Source organism: Mytilus galloprovincialis, chromosome 14, assembly GCF_965363235.1.
Source record: "Mytilus galloprovincialis chromosome 14, xbMytGall1.hap1.1, whole genome shotgun sequence".
Lineage (NCBI taxonomy): Eukaryota > Metazoa > Mollusca > Bivalvia > Mytilida > Mytilidae > Mytilus > Mytilus galloprovincialis.
The window spans coordinates 70,970,082-70,992,424 of NC_134851.1; the positions used below are offsets into that span (position 1 = coordinate 70,970,082).

A 22,343-nucleotide genomic window follows, 5' to 3' on the forward strand; every position below is an offset into this window, starting at 1 on the left:
TTATTATAATACTTAAAATACATAACCTCATTCTCTGATTTTTTCCTATGTTCTGCTATACAACTAATCTTGAGGAGGGACATGTATAACTATAATTTTTTGCTACGTTATGCATAACATTAAATCTGGAGGTAGGACTATTCAAAATATGAAATATGTGTTTAATAACGTGTATTTAGGCCTTGACAGGTGAAAATATTTTCGTTGCAAATTATTAAAAATTTAAGTAAGCATTAAATGCTTAAATTCTGTTTGATTGCAGGGGTCTGTCTCCCGTTTTTTTCAATATAAATATACCCTATATTTTCAGTTTAAAATAAAAACTTAGATATTTCTGTCTCTCACTATTATAATATCCCCTAATTTGGGGGTGGACATCCAAACCTACATTAATCAGATTGAAATGTAAATAAGTATTTATTTATGATGCATTATTTCATATAGATTAAGTCATAAATAAAGATAACGGCTTTTTATATTTGCAGACATCAATCCCTGGTATCGGTACATGTTGTACATTTTGTAGGTAGATCAATGAACGGATTCGTTGAAATATTGACAGTATGATTAACATAGATTTCCATGACGTAGACCTTTCACTGATGTCCTCCACGTTATGCATGCGTGTGCATAGAGATTCTAACCTTAAATATTACAACAGTTTAACCGATCAACTTCATTAGCGAGATAAAATAAATAAAATGTTTAAACTAAAACTTTATATATATTTTTTTTATTTTACAATTTTATGATCTCATATTTAGTGACTTTCTATATGATCTTTGTACTATCGGATATTTTATATACTCAGAATTGCATGTAACATTGTAATACGTTATTGCACTGTTGTAATATTTCTTTAATACATACTGTTTAAACAAAACAAGATCAAACATTTTATTTGAAATAAACTAATTTTGAAACTAGAAGCAAGCCGACCAAATAGTACAAAACAGCCGAAGGCCTCTAATGGGTCCCAAATACATGTATATTTTTCCTGTATATATATATATATATATATATATATATATATATCAGTTGCGCCACCAATATACATTTCATTTGCACCAAAAGAAATAGGCAAATTATCTGAGATAGCAGACTAATAAGTTTGAAGGTTTCTCATAGTTGAAGGCCTATTTGAAACAAGTGTAGTAGACTATAAACGATATGCTGGGTGTATCATTTGCAATCAAAACGCACCATATTCCGTTTATATTTATTACTTTGTTTGAACTTTATGATTTTTACTTAGCATGTTTTGTGTAAGTAAATCAACGAGTCGTCTCCATTCTTCAAAACATATAAATATATAATTTAATTTTGGATGTAACGCGTCTTCTGATTGGCTGACGTTATTTTGTTATGAGCCCATAGACATAATTTAGTCATGTGACCGTGACGTCATCAACGTTTTTTCATGGTTTTCTACGGTTTGAAATGGAATTTAGAATATAATTATAAGTAATGACTGTAATATTTTTTCTGTCTATTCGAAATAACATAAAAAATGTGGTGCACACTGTTGAATAACCCGCTACGCGCGTTATTCAGTGTGCATCAAAATTTTTATGTTATTTCTTCATAGACAGAAAAAATATTACAGTCATTCCTTAATTAAATGGATAAATGAATAGTAATTAAGAAATAACGAACTTATTTTATCTGTTGTCTCGGGTTGAATTTTGTCTCTTGTCATCTCAAAGATGACTTGTGATCACTTAGGATTCATTTTTTTTTCTACAAACCTTATGTAGTGGAAAGCAGAATCACAAAAATACTGAATTTAATACGGAAAGTACACCTAACATTGAAATAATAGTGATTTATGTTACTTAAAAATTTACGCAAAATAACTGATATTAATTCAAAAATAGGCCTACGTCTGTATAACCATAACCGAAACACCACTTTTAGTATTTGAAACCAAGATCAGATCTAATAATAATTTTACTACAAGCATTCATTATCACTGAACCAGTATATATTTGTTAAAGGGCCAGCTGAAGGACGCCTCCGGATGCGAAAATTTCTCGTTGCATTGAAGACCTGTTGGTGACCTTCTGCTGTTGTCTGCTCTATGGTCGGGTTGTTCTCTCTTTGGCACATTCCCCATTTCCATTCTCAATTTTATGCAAGAGTTAGTGTGAATTTCTTAAAAAATATTAAAAAGAAATACTGAAAAATGTATTCCTCAATAACAAAAGATTTGTCATTCACTGAATATACCAGCTCTGAACTACTCTAAATGTACATGCGCAAGTGACATGAAATTGATTAAGAAGGATTATAATAAGATATACTGGACTGGTCCTGGAACCGATTGATTTTATTATACCGGTATATATACAATGTCATAGACAGCCAATATTTCTTGAATTTCAGATTCTGCCTTTTGTATATATTGTACATTTGTTTTCGACCTGAAAATGTATGAAATATTTGCCACTGGACGCAAAACAATCAATAAATCTACTTGCTGAAAGAATTATGTCATAAGAAAAATCGAGCACATATTTATAAAAACTTACTAATTTAAAAACAAATATTATTGACGGCTGGAATTTCTTCAAAATGATTAAAATTTTGTTAAGGGGGTTCGCGGGTCTAAATCATTTATATAGGAATTCTCTATATTTTTCTATAAATGAACTTTATCTTATAGTTAACAGAAAAATAAAATAAAAAAGTGGGGTCACCGTCCATTTGCGCTCACAATCTGCCTTCGAAAGAAGCATACATTTTTGTAAAGTTGGTTTTTTTTTTGTTGAAGTAATAGGAGAAATAAAGGTAATATCGAAAAAAAAGAAAGACATTTATTACAGAAATCGCTCAAATTTTACAATAATTTAGTTTAAGTACAGCTTATATGGAAATTATATTAAAAAATATAGGTCACCGATGATTTAAAAAAGATATTTCAATTTTAAAGCCAAAAAATGGCATTTTTTTCACCAAAGGGAGATAATTTGGAACTTTTTCAATGATGTATACATTTTAAAAGTCATCTGGGGCCAACACGAATTGTTTGTTTTGAATGATTTTTGTACCATATGATAAGTAACAACTACAAAAGGTAACAAATAAAATTTAAAATGAAAAACAAATGTTTATTTTTTTTCTGAAATTTTTATACCCTCGAGCCTCCTTAAAATAAATTCAATAAATGTTGTATGATTGCCAATGAGACAACGATCTACACGTCGATTTTAAATGACGAAGATACACATGTACATGTATATCAAAAGCAATTATAGGTAATCGTACAGCTTCAACAACAAGAAAAACCAATACATTCAAAATGTATGCTGCTATAAAATGGCCTGAACAGAAAAACAGTGAAATAATTCTCAAGAAAAACTAACGGCCATTATAAAAATTACATAATTCATGAAAAATAAATAATGACGGACATAAATCGACGACGAATTCTTTTCAGCAAAGAACATTCAGAGGCGGATTAAGAGAGGGTTTCAGGGGTTTGGCCCCCTTTTTTCTAGGAAATAAACGGTAGATTATATCGGGAAATCACTGAAGCATGACTGGAGCGGGCCTCGACCTATGAAAACTTTGGATTCTAAACATTACCTAATTATACATAATTTAAGTAGCAGTTTTTATTCTTAACATATCTAGTCGATACATCAGACAAAAATGGTACATGCTAACTGTTTTTAAGATTGCTTTTATAGATGATGCATATGTTTTCCCATAGAACCATGTACATAATTATTTAAAAACGAAAGCAAAACTTTAAAAAAAAAGACTTAAATTACTTCAAATCCCTGCCTTTATTTTTTTTAATTTAAGAACATTTTTTTTTATTTTTTTAGTCTTACTTAAATTTGTTTCAAATTACTTGAATTACTATCCATGTATCGTTGTACAATGTAAGCTAAAACAAAGATTTCACAAATTTTAATCCATATTTTGAAAATGATATATTTGTGCCTACAGTACTTACCCCGATGTAGATATTAGGAAATGCCATATTCAATATTATTTACATGTTAAATATTGTCCAAGGCTTACATGTATCGCAAAGGGGAATTTCTTTTGAACCGTCTTAATATTTTTTTTTTATAATTTATTGCTTCTTTAGCTGATAAGACAACCGTAGTGAAATATGTGAAAATGGGGTCTATAGGAGAACCCTTCTTATTTGTCTGTCATGAATGAATAATGAATAAACTAGGTTCACCAAGTTTTTTTTGGTTAACGATTAATTGTAATATTCTAATTAGTGTTTTGGTTCTCATTTTCTTTGGCTTGATTATTATTATCGGCGCGGGACGTTTGCGCTTTTTCATAGGACATTTGCGCTTTTTATTTTGGACACTTGCGCTTTAAATCATAGGACATTTGCGCTTTTTAAAAATAGACATTTGCGCTTTTGCAATATTTGGTTTTTATGACTATCCTCCTCTTTTATCTGGTCTAAGAACCGTCAGGTTAGACCTTGAAGAGTTAAAACCATATTGTTCTTTATGATTAAAAATTGAAAATAGTTTCATAGCACATTTCATAGCACATTGATATATGTTTTAAAGTCTATATACGCCTACAAGTAAACATTACAAAGACATAAAACACGTAAAGTCATCACAGGTCAGTTTAGCTTGATAACTGAAACTATTATTTATGATTACATTTAATATATATATATTTTTTTAAATCATGTACCAGGGAATTGGAAACTACTTAATTAATTTTTATGTTAAAAAAAAAACAAATTTGTAGAGAGGTTAAAAAGAAAAAGAGTTTCGCTTATTTTTAAATTCTATATGTTTAATATTTAATTAAAACTATCTCGGGACAAATTCTTCTTTTTATTTGTATCTGATTTTACATATACTTAATTAAATGGGTTCATTGTCGAACAAAAAAACCACACACTTTCCGGAAATATTGGCTACTGAAAGTTAAACAAACAGTAACCAACTGTCAATCCTTTGAACCATATTCTAAAAAAAAAAAAAAAAATTACTTGCGCCAATATTTGGTTTCGAATGATACATGTGCGCTCGGAATGCCACATATGTTGTACGTGACACACATCTGCAAACTCCAAAACAGCGGTAACGTCCTCTTTGCTACCAAATTCCCCTGCAGTTCCAGCTCCGATCCGCATTACTACTTAAAACTAATTGATGGAGTAAAGAAAAAAAGTTTCGGAACGGAAAAGATCACTGAAAGCTATGTTACCACTGTTACGGAGTTCGACTAATTTGTCCATCTACACCAAAATAAAGACCCTCAAATCCAATTTTCTAATGACTTGATAGAAAACTGTGATATCGTTAGTAATGTAGTAACAGTTAATAGCTACTACGATACGAATTATTGTGAATTCTTTTTAAATTGTTTACTTAGGCTATAATTTATGATTTTGAAATTGAAACGGTATTGTATAATATATTATCTTGGATCATTATTAGACTAGACAAAATGAAGCTTTAAAGATATAAGGTTTAATATGGTTTTATCGTGTCAATAATTTTAAATAAGAAGGTACATGTATGGTGTGGAAAAGTGTATTTTAGATTTTGTCATGCTGGGGACCTTTTGTGCGGTATGGTATTTGGTCATTGTTAGGGACTATGAGCAGTGGTGCAGTATTGGACTAAAAAGTGTAGCAGGGTGGGGGGACTTCTGAAATTTTAAAAGTGTAGAAAGGGAATCCTCCCTCCCCGCTAAGACGCAAGTAGTGACCTATGTTTTTTTTTGCATCTGCGTCATATTTCTTGTGAAAAATTGTTTCAATGACAATTATGATTCATCTCCTTACTTTATAATGAACAATGTTATATCCAAAAATCTTCTCTGAAAGAAACATTTTTTTGTCGTACTTTGGATTCATTAATTTTCGTCAGTTACACATTTTCGTGGATATTGTAGTTACAGGTTTTCCACGAATTCAAAGTTATCATCGAAACTCAGATTTTTCCGTTGGTTTGTATGCAGACTTTGGCAAAAGCATGAAACTAAATATCTTCAAAATTGTAAGTTTTCCGCAATTCACGAAAATTGGTTATCACGAAAATAAATAAATCCACAGTATTACTTTTTGAAAAATGTGTCAAACGTGTTGGTCTAAGGGACGGTATCAAAAGATCGATGTAGGATAAAAAACTTAAATCAAATAGTTTGGGGGTGGGGGTCAACATTGCTGCAAGTTTTGTTAATCTAAAATCGATTTTACATATATCCCTATTGGTCAATCAATTTTTCCCAAATTAAGTTAAGAGTGTGGGGGGGGGGGGGGGGCAGTGAAAAAACTATGTGAATTAAGTTTTTTATCCTTCATTGAACTTTTGATGTCATCCCTAAGAACTACTCTTAGAATTGCAATTTGCGCCTGTCCCAAGTCAGAAGCCTCTGGCCTTTGTTAGCCTTGTATTATTTTTAATTTTAGTTTCTTGTGTATAAATTCGATTCAGTGTAGTATGGCGTTCATTATCACTGAACTAGTATATATATTTGTTTAGGGGCCAGCTGAAGGACGCCTCCATGTGCGGGAATTTCTCGCTACAATGAAGAACCTATTGTTGACCTTCGGCTGTTGACTGCTCTATGGTCGGGATGTTGTCTCTTTGACACATTCCCCATTTCTATTCTCAATTTTACCCATGTTTTGTGGTGTAGAATGTGTTCAATGACTGAACCATTGAACATGAGCTTCTTATAGTAATAAATGTTTACATTCAGTTAATTCATACCTATATATATACACCAAATCTCTCAAATGTAGGCACATTTAATACATTTGAGGTTGGCATATTTATTAGTATTGTGAAATAAAATTGAGAAAGGAAATGGGAAATGTGTCAAAGCGACAACAACCCGACCATAGAGCAGACAACAGCCGAAGGCCACCAATGGGTCTTCAATGTAGCGAAAATTCCCGCACCCGTAGGTGTCCTTCAGCTGGCCCCTAAAAATATGTATACTAGTACAGTGAAGCACGCACGATTTCATTTTTTCACAATAACTTAATTGTTTTGGTTCAATAAATCAAAAAGAAAACAAGCAAGATCCACCCATGTAATCATTCTTTAGTGTGGGGCTACTTCAGAAATTATTGCGATGTTTTATTGTTGCGAAAAATGCGATAGAATGGAAATAGGGAATATTACAAAAGAGACTAAAACACGACCAAAGTGCAGACAACAGCCGAAGGCGCCCAATGGGTCTTCAATGCACTACATTTTTGTTATTTAATATTAATTTTACTTATTTAGTGATATTTCTCTGCTCACTATTTTCAATATATACCACCTTTGATAAGTGTTTGGTACGACTATACATTTCCCTCCTGATCTCGTACTATGCAACATAAAATTATTTATTTTATAAAAAAACATTGATGTACTACATGTATACCTTACAACATTAATTTCAAGTGTACGCTATATTATTTGGCGGCAGTTTTTCCAATGTTATAGTTGACTTTTTGACATTATTTTACTTTTGTATTTGCATTGTGTCATAGATTAAATTTATTCATACAGTGTATGCTCTCTTTGTAAATATGTCTTTTGATTGAGTTATACTCTTTTAATTAATGTTTTATAGTGCGTCTTTCTATGTTGGGATATTACACTATTATTTCAGGTTAGGGTAAAGGTTGGTGCCTATTGAAACGTATAAACTCGCTGCATTTGTTTGCACCAGTCCCAAGTCAGGAACTTGCTGTTCAGTTGTTGTCCTTTGTTGATATGATTCATTAGTGTTTTTCGTTTTTGGTTTTTGGTTTTTAATATGGATTATACCGTTTGAATGGTTTTACACTAGTCATTTTATGGACCCTTTATAGCTTGCTGCTCGGTGTGAGCCAATAATCTGTGTTGAAGGTCGTACTTTGACCTTTATGGTTTACAAATTGTGACTTGAATAGAGAGTTGTCTCATTGGCACTCATATCATATCACATCTTCTAATAACAATGTTGAATTTCATTGCAAGCACAATCACCAGTTCTGTGCTGCAGTCGTTTCCACCAATAGGAAGTTATTTTAAATCATAGCTTTGTCATGGAAAATTTTAGATACAAATGTATTTGCCTAAACTCGGTAAACCGATTTTTGTCAGTTCGTAAATATATTGCATAGACGCTTGAACATCAATAGTAAATGGTATTTAATCAACTTTCAGATTTTAATATTGAAATGAAACAAAACAATCAAGGGGAAATAAGCGATGATATATGTTATAGTCAATACATATTGGTACTAAGATATAAAATAAATCATGCTATATAAAAGTATATAACACACATAGGGTCTGGGTTGGGTCTTTCGTTTCTATAGTTTTTTTTCTTAAAACCATTTTTCTGTATCCTTCATCTACATGTATTTTGCCTATTATACTCTATTGTTTATAATTTTAACACCCCATTATTCTCTTCTCTTTACTTTTTGTCTATTTGTCTCTATTGTTTGTTCGGCCTTTAATGATGCACTTTCTCCATACTTTTCTATTTAGTAAACACCTTCCAGACAATTATACAAAACATAGAGGGATCCATGGCGGGCCCTGGGTGGCCCGGGCCCCCCCTTTTGTAAGAAAAATTTGGGTTGATTATATAGGGAATCACTGAAGCATGACTGGAGCGGCCCCCCTTTTAGGTCAACCAGGGGGCCCCCCATTATGAAAAGTTCTGGATCCGCCACTGCAAAACATATAAAATCTCGTGCAAGTGTTTTCTACAGCAACTTCACAATTTTCAAAATGGCGTACTTGCAATCTTCCAAATTAGTTTTAGATACTGTTATCTGTGACCCATAAATCGTATGTGAACCTGGATCAATTTGTGAGAACGGGCATCCATTATGTAAGGAAAGAACTATGGTAGATTGGAAATCACAGCAATCAATCAGATATCTCATTTTAAACTTATTAATGTCCATGATTAAATCAAGAGATGATAACTCTGACGCAGTTTCAAAAATGTCCTGGCTTTTTATATAAACCTTAAGCAGGGAGGCGCTTACTTCGTTTCCTATCGCGGCAAAAGCGGCGGCTGCTTTCGTCCCGTAAAATGTCGCTCTGTTATTTATAAATAAATGCAATTTTGGAGGTGATATTCCATACTTTTCTGCCAGCCAAAAGTACTGCGATTCTTTCAAGCCTTCAAGTCTTTCACTGTCCTCGCTTGTAAAGCCGTAAACTGAATAAAGCATAGATTTTATTGCAGACACTGAGAAGTCGTCTTGCGTGAAAGGAACGACCATTCGACGCGCTCCAGTTATTGCCATCTCTGTGTAAATAGAAAAACTTGGATTTGTGTCAATGAAAAACATATGAAAAACTTGTTTGTTACTTGAACTGATGAATTCGATAAAATCCTTCATGAATAAGGTAACTCTTCTCCATGGATTATCGTATCGAGTCGGCACGAGTTGTCGTTCTTGTTCCAGTCTTTTTGAGAGAACCTCTAAATAAATGTCACCGCAAAGGAGACGTAAATTATCCGGGACGAATTTGTTGAAAACGCTAGCTTGTATCAAAAATTGGTTCCAGTTAATCGTTCCCTTCACGCTTTCGTCTCGATCGAGTCTTGATAAAAGATAGCCACATACATTTGGTTCAAAACTTTTCATCTTCTTTTTCGTGTCAATCTTTGATGCATCGGATACAACTTTCTCGCCTGGAAAGTTGGAGAATGTATTGACGAGCAGTGAACTAGAAACATTTGCCTGTGGACACATATCGATGACGATGACCTTCTGTGTAGGATTCTGTCTTGCGTATTCGGCTGAGAGTTGGAATACCAGAGACGTTTTCCCAGTTCCGCCTTTGTTGTTCCACACTGTAAAAGAAAAAAGGCTGCCATAAATCATGATTATAAATACTTCAAGAGAAATCTACTAAGGAGGGGGGGGGGTGTAGGAGGGGGTAGGAGGAAAATACAATAAGAATTTGGAGGAATTTGGAGGGGGTAGGAGGAAAATACAATAAGAATTTGGAGGGGGAAGGAGGAAAATACAATAAGAATTTGATTCTACGTTGTTTTTTTTGTCTTGGTTAATATAAGCAATAGATAGTCTATTTGACATATTTGTAAATGACCCTTCAATTATAATCCATGCGTACGAATTATTCCCATTAGGGCAGACATACAATTGCATTGACAATGAACTTTTCATTATTTATTTCAAGGTTGACAATTCATAAAACATAACAACAGCTTTCGTTATCGACCGTATTTTATGACAGATGTTCTCTCCGTCAATTAATCAAGGGAAAAAATACATTATTCTGACAGAAAATATTTCTCTCTGTGTTTTAAAACAAACAGAAAATATTGGTAATTTTTTAAATGAAAAAAAACCTACATAACCCCCTTCCCCGCATTGTTTCTCCCATACAGAAATGTTAGATATACTAACCTCACCATACTTAGTCTAGTTTTTCATGTGTTTACAATTTAGTTGCATTGACTTACCCATTTTAATTGATAGATTGTTTGTGCTTAGCGTCCACTTGCATATTTCATGTATGTGCAGGATGCGATCAAATTAAAAAGGGAATACAATATGAAGAGGCAGCCCGGTATTAAGGTTGTGTAGGTTTAAAGTACCACTACAATATATGGGTAAATTGGAAAGGAATAGCATATTTGGTATGGGACAGGCCGCTTTTGGACCCTTCAAAGAGTTTTTATGAGGGTTCTTATATTGTAGAGAGCGTTGAGTTATCTCTTCACGAGACAGTTTTTGGCTGCGTACTTGTACATTTCTATCTGCCAAAACGTGCGATTCACCTTTGCTAGGATTTTACCGTCGGTCGACAGAAGACCTGTAGTGACCCTATCTCTATCCCTTTTGGGTCACCCATCGAAAAAGAAAATCATTTAAATATAATCTTAAAAGTGAGTTTTGCCATCGTCAGAATTTGAAGTGACATTTTTTTTGTCGACCTTTTTGTCATTATTAGAACGTTTTAAATATTGTAATTATAGTAGCAATTGAACTTACCAACATAGCTTTTGTAGTTCATATTTCAGTGTTTCTGGAAGAAAAAAAACAGGTGTAGCATTTACAAAATGCATTTAATCAGAATGAGTCAAACACGATCGTTGATAGATTTCAAGATCTGTTGCATACACATTTAAATTAAGAATAAGAAATGGGGAAAAGGTCAGAGAGAAAACAACCCAACCAAAGAGCAGATAGCAATGGAAGGTCACCTATGGTTCTTCAACCCCGAGAAAAAAGGCTACACTCGGAGGTGAGCCCCAAGCTGCTACCACAAGAAAATTCATGGCGGTTAGGAATATAACAGAAAACGCATTCATTAGATACACCACATACATACTGGTATTTTCGCGGGTGTAAAATTTCGAGATTTTCATTGAATAATGGATACGAAATATTTTGGCGGTTATTATTTTTGGCAGATTCAAAACTTTTCTAATTACCTTTGCATGTACACTATTAAATTGGTGGAATTTATTTTGGTGATTTTGTTCTATCCGCGAATATAACTCGCTATACGGTATTAGGCTTGCAAAAGGAACAGAACAATTTATTACTCGTAGTTTTCAAGTACGGATCCAGGATTTTGAAGAAAAGAATAAAATCAGTCTGACAAGCCAACATTTAAAAGTTATAGTTGATACTTGCTAAACGTTACGGCAATTATTATATAATTATGTAGCTCCATAAGAGGTATTTGGCCCCCGCATAATTGACAAAGCAATAATGGTTAGCTACTTGGTATTCTTAACAATCATCTAAATTTATATACATTTGTAATAGATAATTTGATCAATTTCAAAACTGCAAATGACCAAGGTGTAGTAAGTTTTTTTCACATATAAGTTTGTTTGCTGTTTCATTTACAAAAATCTAATATTTCGTGTTATAATGTATGTACATACAAATGTATACGGTAGTACATAATATTGTGTAAATTTTCGAAAAAAATAAATAACCTTTTGTATGTTTGTAGAGAACATTTTTGTTAATGCTTGAAAATACATGATCATCAAAATGGTAACCATCAAGAGCACGTTGCAAGAAAACAACGCTTACACCTCATAGATTTATATATATAAACATTACTGCAAGACTATTTAAATGATACAACAATTGACCTATTATCTTAAACTTTTGTTTAAATGGCATTCGGCAACTATTCGGGTTTTTTTTCTACGTTTTTTGCTCACAATTTTATTTTAGGATTCTTTTTCTAAAAGCTCTTTGAATAGCAAAAGGGAGACAAATCGTATTGTTTTCAAACTTAGTACATCGTCTTGATCGAACTTTAACAGTAGAAATAACATGAAACTATTGTATGCAGTTCGGCATAAGTTATAAGAATATGACAACAGACGAACTTATTATCAATTCTTTTGGTCACTAACGCTAAATGAGAGCCCAAAGATACCAAATAGAAACCAGTATCATTCGTCGAGTTAAAACTGACACCGACATGGCGAAATCTAGAAAAAAAGACAAACTAACATCAATACATAATGATTGGTGCCGCGGAAGGATAAACAGATCTTGCACAAACAATTAGTTTGTAAAATGTTAAGATTTTACAAATAATATGTTCTGGTGCATCACTGAAGATACATTAATTGTCGAAATTCACATTAGTGCTGCAAATTTGCAATGTGCAAATATTGTACTGTTACCAATGCACCGTAGTATTCAATTTCTACTAAGGCATTTAATACTGCTTACCTGAGATACAAGTGGTCAAATATTCCGATTTAAAATTTACATAAATTCACAAATCGTCTGGTGCCATTAAAATATAAAATATTTATAATCCGATAGACATGGTAAGACTAATATAATGGACATGACAATAATAAACTCGACACGTTACTATAAAAATATAATATAACATATGTCACCAAGTCGATACGATTTAATGTAAACATATATATTGTATATATATAGAAAGATCATATTGATTGTGTTAACATAGCTGAAATATCTGTAAAATGACTAAATCGAAATGCATTCTTGCTATACTTATGTTAAAATGCATTCACTCTGCTGAATAAAATAAGTTAGTTGTCAGAATGCTAGGAATGTCAATGGCGGATCAAGGATTTTAAGAGAGGGGACCCGGAGGAAAAAGTCGGACACATTTGTATTTAAAAGGGAAAGGGAAAGGTGTCCGGTGTTCAATAAAACGAAAACAACATTTTTTTTTAACAGAAGGGTGGCCCTGAAAACTTTGCCCCATCTCTGATCGGAGCATTTACTTAATATAAACTGCTCACCTAGATTGAACATTAAAATGCTCTGTCATGTTGGCAAACTCTAATGAATCGTTTTCAGCAGCCAGTATGGTACATTTTTATCAAAATAAGCCAAGAAACATCGATGATAAATTATTCACATTCAAGATTGAATCCGTTTTCATGAATGCAAACTACTAGCTACTTTTGTTTTAAATATCTACAATTACCAAGTTATCCACCAATACTAAAAGAAGAAATGTGCCGAATTTCAGGAAAACGCTTTGTTCAACCTGAAAGATATATATCAAAATTTAAAGCAGACTAAATGCATGCTGATGTCGATTTTGTATTTTTGAATGGAACTACGATTTTTGAAATAACAAAAATTGCAAAAACAAAAATCGCCTATTTGCCTTACTTCAATGGTTTAGATAAGAAAATAACACTGTGCAAGAAAATAAGACAAGTTTGGGATATTGTTGACCTTGGTACAATGATTCCAATTTCAATATATATGGAAAATAAATTGCCTTGCATCATTTCTTTTGTTGGCTTGTATATAAACATCAGATGATGTCCTTTGAATGCCATTGAGACAACTTAAAGTATACAGTCTTCATTTATCAACAAAGGCCAACACAGCAACGTCAGCTATAAAAGGCTCCGAAATGACAATCCAACGAAAAAAACCCTGACTGATGTGTATACAACAAAATAAATGAAAATAAAAATAAAAAGTGATATGCAGCAGCAAACGGCAACATTTGCGATTATGCTTCATGAACATCATGATCGATAATGATTTTTTTCTGTGAAACACATATATAATACCCTGGGGTCATGGATGAACAGCGATTGATTCTTTCGATACCTTGTCGGACGCTTGTGCCACGATATCAATGGCGGATATTTATTATTAACAGAATACAGTTCAGTTTTATTGCAGGTATAATTGTTATGTAATTTTTTATATGTTTTATTTAAATTTTTGTTGATTAATTTTACAGTTTTTATTGTATGTAAAAATCAATTCAAAATTGATAATGATGTGGAACATGGCGAATCGTAGTGTGCTCAAGACATGGAGGCTCAAATCAACATGTGGCAAAAAAATTTTGAAGACCGTACCTTGACCTATAATGGTCTACTTTTATAAATTGTTACTTGGATGGAGAGTTGTCTCATTGGCACTCATACCAAATCTTCCTATATCTATTTTTTCGCATCTGATTATTTTTGTCTTCTCAATTTATGTTTATATATGATGGCTAACAAGGTATAAGACATTATATGCATGTTACTTCTTTGTTCTATTTTTAGTTATGGTGGCATACATGACCTACAGCAATATAACACTCAAACTAATTCATAGTGTTTCAAGAATCATTGTGAAAAGTTTTGCGCAAATTGAATTCAGTTGTTTCAGAGAAGATCTATGAAACTTTATGAACACTATTTCAGAATGGATTAAGGCAGTGAGTTCGTTGATACAAATCAGAATTTAGAAACTGAATGGGTCTATCAATGACCATGCTACGTCAATCTTTAAAGACCCAAATGTTGCAAAAGACTCATCCTACCTCCATGACACATAGGTTGTTGTCCCCGCAGATAAAGCCCCAAACAACATCGTTTTTGTGTGTAAAACTCATTACATTAACTGCTTGATAAACGAATTAGGTATTGAAAATTCACTTGGAAACTCAACTTATACCCTCACGACACTTACCAAAGAGAAAAACCTTGATAATCATAGGTCTGTTCTATGTTCCTTTGGAATTTCAACCAAAGATGAAGAACTGGATCTTCCATTACAGTAACTGTATTTGATACCTACACTACATAAGTGTCATTACAAACAACGGTATATTGCTGGGTCTTCAAAGTGCTCCATGAAAGCTCTTTCTAAATTATTAACATCTATGTTATCAAGACGGGCTTCAAAGTTATTGTGAAACTGCCTATTCTAGAGTTGGCGTGAATCAGATGTGGATACTTAAAAATTCCAAAGATCTTTTAGAGTGCATACAATCTATGAACATACACTCAATCTGAGCGGTATGGGCTTTTCTCATTGTTGAAGGCTGTACTTGACCTATAATTGTTAATATCTGTGTCAATTTGGTCTCTTGTGGACAGTTGTCTCATTGGCAATCATACCACATCTTCTTTTTTATAATTCTCTTTCATCGTGTAATAGTATTAAAACATTTGACTTTTCTACACTTTACACAAGTATTCCACATACTAAACTAAAAGACAAATTGAAAGAGTTGGTATTGCTTTGTTTCATAAAAAAGAATGGCCAACGTAGATACAAGTATCTTGTCTTAGGAAGGGATACATACTACTTTATAAAGGATCACTCTGATTCAAACAATTTTTTTTTTCTGAAACTGACTTTATCAAGATGCTTGATTTCTTGATTGACAACATATTTGTTACGTTCGGAGGACGTGTTTTTCAACAGACAGTCGGCATTTCAATGGGTAAACATTTTGCCACTTTTCTTGCCGACTTGCTTTTTTTATTATTATGAGGCTGACTTCATACAGGAATGAAAAGAATGTCATGTTGGTAACGTATCTATAGTATTACTTAATTTAGACATGCTACACACATATCTTTGTTTGATTTTATTTGATTTATTGTGTTTTAGCGCCACTTTCAGCATCGCATTTAGGCTATACCATGGCGCCCAGTTTTTATTGGTGGAGGAAGCCAGAATGTCCGGAGAAAACCACCGACCTTCGATAGGGAAATTGACAATCCTTGTCAATTACGATTGGAGTTGATCGAACTCACAACCTCAGTGTTGACTGGCTAGTGATTACAGTAGTAACTACCTAGACCACTCGGCCACCTAGGCCCTCAGATATGTTGACAATGTATATATGTATATATAACTTGTATATATTTAAAGCAAACAAATAAAAAGGAATGTTTATGGAAGAAATTATATCTTGTCACTAGTGAAATATCTGGTCTTAGCAACTGATTTCTCGCAATTTGATTATGACGTTTAATTTCCTTGAATTTTCTGAATTTCATATTCATTGTGACGTCAGGAAAAAAAAAGAGACCATGCCTGAAGCCGTCACTTGTAAAGAACACAGCTTTTTGCAAATGTTTGACAGGGAAGTATAAAAATCATTAGAGAAACAGATTCCACCACTTTAACTCGTGTATAAGAATATTTGTCTACTCTCGACAGTTAACAGTTATCAAAGGTACCAGGATTATAATTTAGTACACCAGACGCGCGTTTCGTTTTCATAAGACACACCAGTGACACTCATATCAAAATAGTTATAAAGCCAAACAAGTACAAAGTTTAAAATCTTTGGGGGTCCAAAATTCCAATTTAAATTTCAATTATTTAAAAAGCTTGGTATTGCTCACGCTTTACTTATCTAAATTAAACTGTCTCGAGTGGTTAAATTTCGTAACACCCTTGTGGCAGTTATGGAATTGGTTTTCACTTATCACACATACATATGAAACTAGTTATATGTATGGTAACAAGTCAGGAATTTGACAGTTGTTGTCCATTCGTTTGATGTGTTTTATCCTTTGATTTTGCCATTTGATTAGGGACCTTCCGTTTTGAATTTTCCTTATCTAAGTACATCATTAGTTTTAGGTGTTATAAGCGGAAAACCAGCTGAAATGTGGGTAAAGCAACGATTAATAAATATAATTATTTTCCATTTCCGTTTGACATTCTTATATATGATATATTGTCAAGCGGAGATGTGCAAAATAGAATTATAGAAAATAGTAAAATACTAAAAAATTAAAACTTTTATGATAACAACGATAATAACAAATGAGAACATTTAGAGCGATTTGAGTCTTGCATATTGTATTTTTCGAAAATGTGTACCCAGACTTTGTCGGAACTTTCAAGATGGCATCGGTACGTACTTAATTATTCAAATAATTACAAATTCCAGGGTATTATCTAAACAACAAATGTATACAAGTATTTTTTAAATGATGCATATGTGATTATTACAATTTTAGTTAAAATGTTCATTAAATGTAAAACACCTTTTAACATCCGCGCTTGAAAAAAAAAAATTTCTAAGAGTTAAAGAGTTGTATAATTTGTTTTGTTAAAATTTATAATCAAAGAATCAATGATACAATCAGAAACAAAATAACAGTTTACAATGTATAACTGGTGAGTATTCTGTATTATTATGTATTCGGTAAATCTCACCTCTTAGGCTGATATCGAACCTTGGGCTGATAATACATGTGATATGACAAATGCCATGTAATAATCTGATATTATTACTCTAGTAACGGTATTTACCTGTTGTCGAAAGGACGAGTAAGCTATTTATCACTGAAATGTCAGTAAACAGTACTTGTGATGTCGTTCCAGGATATTTAGAGAACTTGATGATTTTTTTGTAACTGGTGCAGTAAATGTTGTCACCCTTTATTACAAAGTCATACGAGGTTGCGCTTGAATCAAATATTTCTGCTACATCAGATCCATTTGGTCTTGCTGATTGTACTTTGCCAGTGTCAAAATCAAGCCAATATATTCTCTTCTGATCAGTATCTGACAATAGTTGGAAATTTATATTGCAATTAAGTTTTGGAATGCCGAACTGGTGTAGTAAATGTTATGCCATTTATTTTATTGGTAAATAACATTTTTATATATCATTTATTCTGGTATCACCTAAGTTGGACAAAGGTATACAGAAAAACACATTAGTTTACATTACATTACGTATAAGTACATTTTTAAAGTAGAATTTATTCGAAGGATGGTTTCAAGGAATATACGTCCTATGGTGCGGTTTTTGAACCAAAGATATGTTTTAACATGATAAATTTGTAAAGAACAATGTGTTAAAAAAAGTGGAAAAATAGAGATAAAATAGTGTTTTTTTAATACAATCTATCATGTCTATTGAATACATGTAATGGTGTGAATAAGAAATTCAAGAGAATGAAATTCATTAAAATAAAACTATAATACTACATCAGAATGTATAAGCTATCAAGAAGGTTTAGACGTATATACAGATATAAGAAGATGTGGTATGAGCGCCATTGAGACAATTCTCCATCCAAATCATTAAAGGTCGAAGTACTGTCTTCTACACAAAGCCTTGACTCACACCACACTTCAATCTATGAAGGGCCCAAACAATGGCTAGTATGGAACAATTCCAACAGTAAAACTATCATACTAATCTATATAAAAAAACGAGAAACACTTATGTACCACATCAATAAACGACACCCATTAACATCAGGTTCCTGACTTAGTGTATTTGAGATATTAATATTTATCAAATGTATTACGCCAGACAAATAAATTTAGTGATGAAGTGTTTTTCAAAGGTGAAAAAAGCAAAAACAACAAAAATCTAAGACATTTCCATGGCAAAATAAAATGATAACAATAAAATATCAAGACACTGAAGGTACATACAGAACACCGATCAACATGAAGGACATTTGTTATTAAAAGTTTAAGCGAATAACCAAAATGATTGCAAAATGATATGGAACAAAATGAATATGAATCAAATTTCTTCCTCAAATATCTGATCCAAACATTCTGAATTGATTACAAAATCATGTGTTTAAACATGCAGCCACATATGTCAGTTAGATAAAAAAAAACACTAAATATCACAGATGGGTTTGAGCTTTTGATTTTCCTTTTGATTTTAGAATTTTCCTCGAAGTTCGGTATTATTATTGTTTTTCAATATCATTGACTAAACATGTATTATGAATCACAATAACGAGTACTATGATGCAGGATATTCTTACGTTTCATTGATAAAATAAAACGTTATCAACCCAATTTTTTAGGACTTCATGTTGCCAAATCATCAATTTAAATTTTGGAGAAAGGTATTCTAGTATCCGATTTTTATATTCATCTCGTCGGCATATGACAATGATTTTCATTGTCACGTAGTATCTTTAACTTCGATTCTACATATGAAAATGCATGTGCCAATAGTTATCAAAGGTATCACACTTCAATTCAATACGCCAGACGCGCGTTTCGTCTGCATAAGACTCATCAATGACGCTCTGATCAAAATAGTTATAAATCCAAACAAAGTAAAAAGTTAAAAATTATTGCGTACCGAAAATTCAAAAAAATGGTACAAAGTCAGTAATTTAACATTTGTCATCTATTTGTTTGTGTTGTGTTTTAACTTTGATGTAGCCATTTAATTAGAGACTTTCCGTTTGAATTTTCTTCGTAGTTCTGTATTTTTATGAATTTACTTTTCACTATACTCATTTACATGAAAAGATAAGTTTTTATGATTTCACTTGCTGAATAATTTGTTGATAGTACACTTACCCATATCCAATCCTGAAATTTGATTAGGAAAAACAAAAACAGTCTGTTTGTCAGTTCCGTTCAACCTGTTTCGATTAATACTTCTATTATTTGGTTGAACGATACTGTAATAGAGCCACCTATAGTAAAAAATCAAATTATAATCGGTTTAAATATGTTTTTATTTTATCCTGGTATCTATGATGAGTTTATTGAGCAACATGGAGTATGCCACACGGGAAGCATCTAAGATGTTATCTTGTCTTTGGTTTTCTAAGTTGCATTTTGTGGTTCGATTCTGTTAATCGTTTATTTATCGTTTTCTTTTTTATCCATGGTGTTTTCGACGTTAGAGTTCGGATATCCGTTGGAATCATTCACCTTTCTTTCATACAGTAAAATCTGTTTAGTCCGAACCTCTTCGGGACTTAAGATTTTGTGCTGTTTTGGCCGATATTCGGTTTTATCAGGTTCACAACGCATATAATTTGATATGACGGTGCTTTAGAACATGGTTGGTTTATAAAGATTGACGGTTTATGGAGAATTCGGTTTAGCTAGGTTTCACTGAATTTATATATTGATAATAAATGCAATCGGCTGTAGTATTGCATAGCAATATAATATTTCCACAGAAAGTAACCAAAAGTTAGCGTGCAATAAATTCTAATATTGCATTAGTTCAATTCAATTCAATTCAAATATTTATTGTCATATAAACTCTGAACAATAAGTTTGTGACAAATAATATAAACATACACAAAATACATTTAACAAACAAAACCATGAAAACAAAAAAAGCAAAAAAGCAAAACAATCTATCTATATGATATATAAATATATTTTATAAATAAATCAAGAGTCCCCTGTCCTCAGTTCTAATGCCTGTTTAAAATAGGACCCTAAGCTTTCTGCTTCTTTTGAAGTTGATGGACAAAGAAGATATTTAATTTTTTTCATTTTCTTGCCAGGACATAAAATCTGGCATATGTTTAATTACATTTCCTATAAAGTTATCTCTTAGTTTAGCAATTTTTTTGCAGTATAAAATAAAATGGGCTTCATCCTCCATTGTATTACAGGATGTGCATAGTCTTTTTTCTCTAGGTATTTTTAAATGTCTTCCTTTTTCTATCATTAAATTATGATCGCTAATTCTCATTTTTGTTATGTTCCTTCTCTTTTCAAAAGATTTACAGTTTAAGTAGTTTTCCATTTCTAAATTTTGCTTTAAACTATTATATAAATACAATTTACTTTTTTTATCTATTTTTTCAAATTTTTGTTCAAATATATTTGTGTAGAAATTTAAGAATTGATGTTTTAAGGTTTTTTTTAACAACTTTGAGTAATTTTTTCTTTTGTTTTCCTCAAGAATGGATGCGTCCATATTTACCTCTTTCAAAATATTTTTAACATATGTAAACCAGGTATAGCAACCTGAATTATCTAAACTTTTAGAAAGTAAAAAGGATTCGTATAATAATGGATTAATTTCAGAATTTAGTAATCTTAATAAGTAAAGTATACTTTGAGTTTTTATATGCAACTCTAGTGGGTATCTCCCTAGCTCTGTTCTCACAGCTATGTTTGATGAAGATTTTCTTGTTCCGAGGATATATTTACAGAAAGACAAATGTAATTTTTCTAAACTTGATTTATCAGTAAAATTAAGGGGGTCTATATTTGTTTTGGAAATATTTGCACGTTTTTCTGCTCTAAATTTTGTAACATAAGTATCCATATAAGTTATTTCTGAATTATAAGTGGCTATTGGTTTAACTATAGAATCAAAAAGACTGCAAGCTACTTTAACTGGCAGATTATTTAAGGAACCAGTATAATGTTTTAATGGCAAACATCACTTTCCTTGCTTTATTTACAAGCTCTTCAGAGTTATGCAATAAGTTTCCATTTGATTTCACAAGAATTCCAAGAAATGAATACTCAGAGACATTTGACAAACTTTCATTTTTATATTTTGATAAAGATGTTTCCACTTTTTTATTATTTTGATGCAGAATCATTGTTTTAGTTTTATTAATATTTAAAGTTAATTGCCATTTTTCACAATACTTTTCTAAGTTGTTCAGACTATTTTGTAGGCCTTCTTTACTTTCAGATAATATTAAAAGGTCATCAGCAAATTGTAAAGATCCTACTTTAGTATCAATTAGTTGTAATGGACAGCTATTTTCATTTGAAAACTCTGCATCTAAATCATTAATAAATAAATTAAATAAAGTAGGACTCAATGAATCCCCTTGTTTAACCCCTTGTGTGATTTCAAAATATTCTGAATGCCACTCTTGATGCTTGAAGGCAGATTTTGTTTCCTCATACTGTCCTTTAATAATATTAAATATTTTTTTCCCTGCTCCTGCCTTATACAGTTTATAAAGTAAAGCTTTTCTCCAGCCAGAATCAAAAGCCTTTTTTAAATCTACAAAGCAGGCATATATTTTATTTTTATTTTTGTGTAAGTATTTGTTTATTAAAGACTTAAGCACAAATATACTATCAGAGGTTCTGTGATTTTTTCTAAAGCCAAATTGAGTATTACTTATAGTGTTTCCATCAGTTTAATCAATCTTTCATTTAATACAGCGCAATACATATTCAAAATTTATGACGTCATCAACGACAAAATCTTAGTTTAAACCAATCTTTACTTTCCAATATAATATATTGCTATACAATAAAAGGGTTATTGCATGAATATTGGTGAATGGTGTACCCCTTAGAACATATATTGCACTCGCAAGTTCGTGCAATATAAAACTCTACTCGGACAATATTC

At 31.9% G+C, this 22,343-nt stretch overlaps 2 protein-coding genes across 5 annotated transcripts in view; both read right to left on the reverse strand.

The window, feature by feature from the left end:
* LOC143058257 (chitin synthase chs-2-like) overlaps positions 1 to 4,077 on the reverse strand; it is a 56,626-nt gene extending 52,549 nt beyond the window's left edge. The window contains exon 1 of the mRNA XM_076231731.1: positions 3,965 to 4,077. Coding sequence (XP_076087846.1) covers positions 3,965 to 3,991 — 27 coding nt within the window. The 5' untranslated portion in view covers positions 3,992 to 4,077. The remainder of the gene's footprint in view (positions 1 to 3,964) is intronic.
* A 4,058-nt stretch (positions 4,078 to 8,135) lies between these two features.
* LOC143058212 (uncharacterized) lies at positions 8,136 to 19,681 on the reverse strand. Of its 4 annotated transcripts, XM_076231671.1 has the most exons (4): positions 19,565 to 19,681; positions 17,528 to 17,782; positions 10,979 to 11,012; positions 8,136 to 9,810 (listed from the first exon to the last, which is right to left on the reverse strand). In XM_076231671.1, the coding sequence occupies exons 1-4, from the start codon at positions 19,566 to 19,568 to the stop codon at positions 9,684 to 9,686; spliced, it is 420 nt and encodes a 139-aa protein (XP_076087786.1). In that variant the 5' UTR covers positions 19,569 to 19,681; the 3' UTR covers positions 8,136 to 9,683. The 4 variants fall into 4 exon arrangements, 1 of the variants encoding a protein (XP_076087786.1); XR_012972948.1 differs by lacking the exons at positions 17,528 to 17,782; positions 19,565 to 19,681 and adding an exon at positions 13,434 to 16,816 and having other exon boundaries at positions 8,140 to 9,810; XR_012972947.1 differs by lacking the exons at positions 17,528 to 17,782; positions 19,565 to 19,681 and adding an exon at positions 13,246 to 13,417 and having other exon boundaries at positions 8,140 to 9,810.
* Positions 19,682 to 22,343: the final 2,662 nt, after the last annotated feature.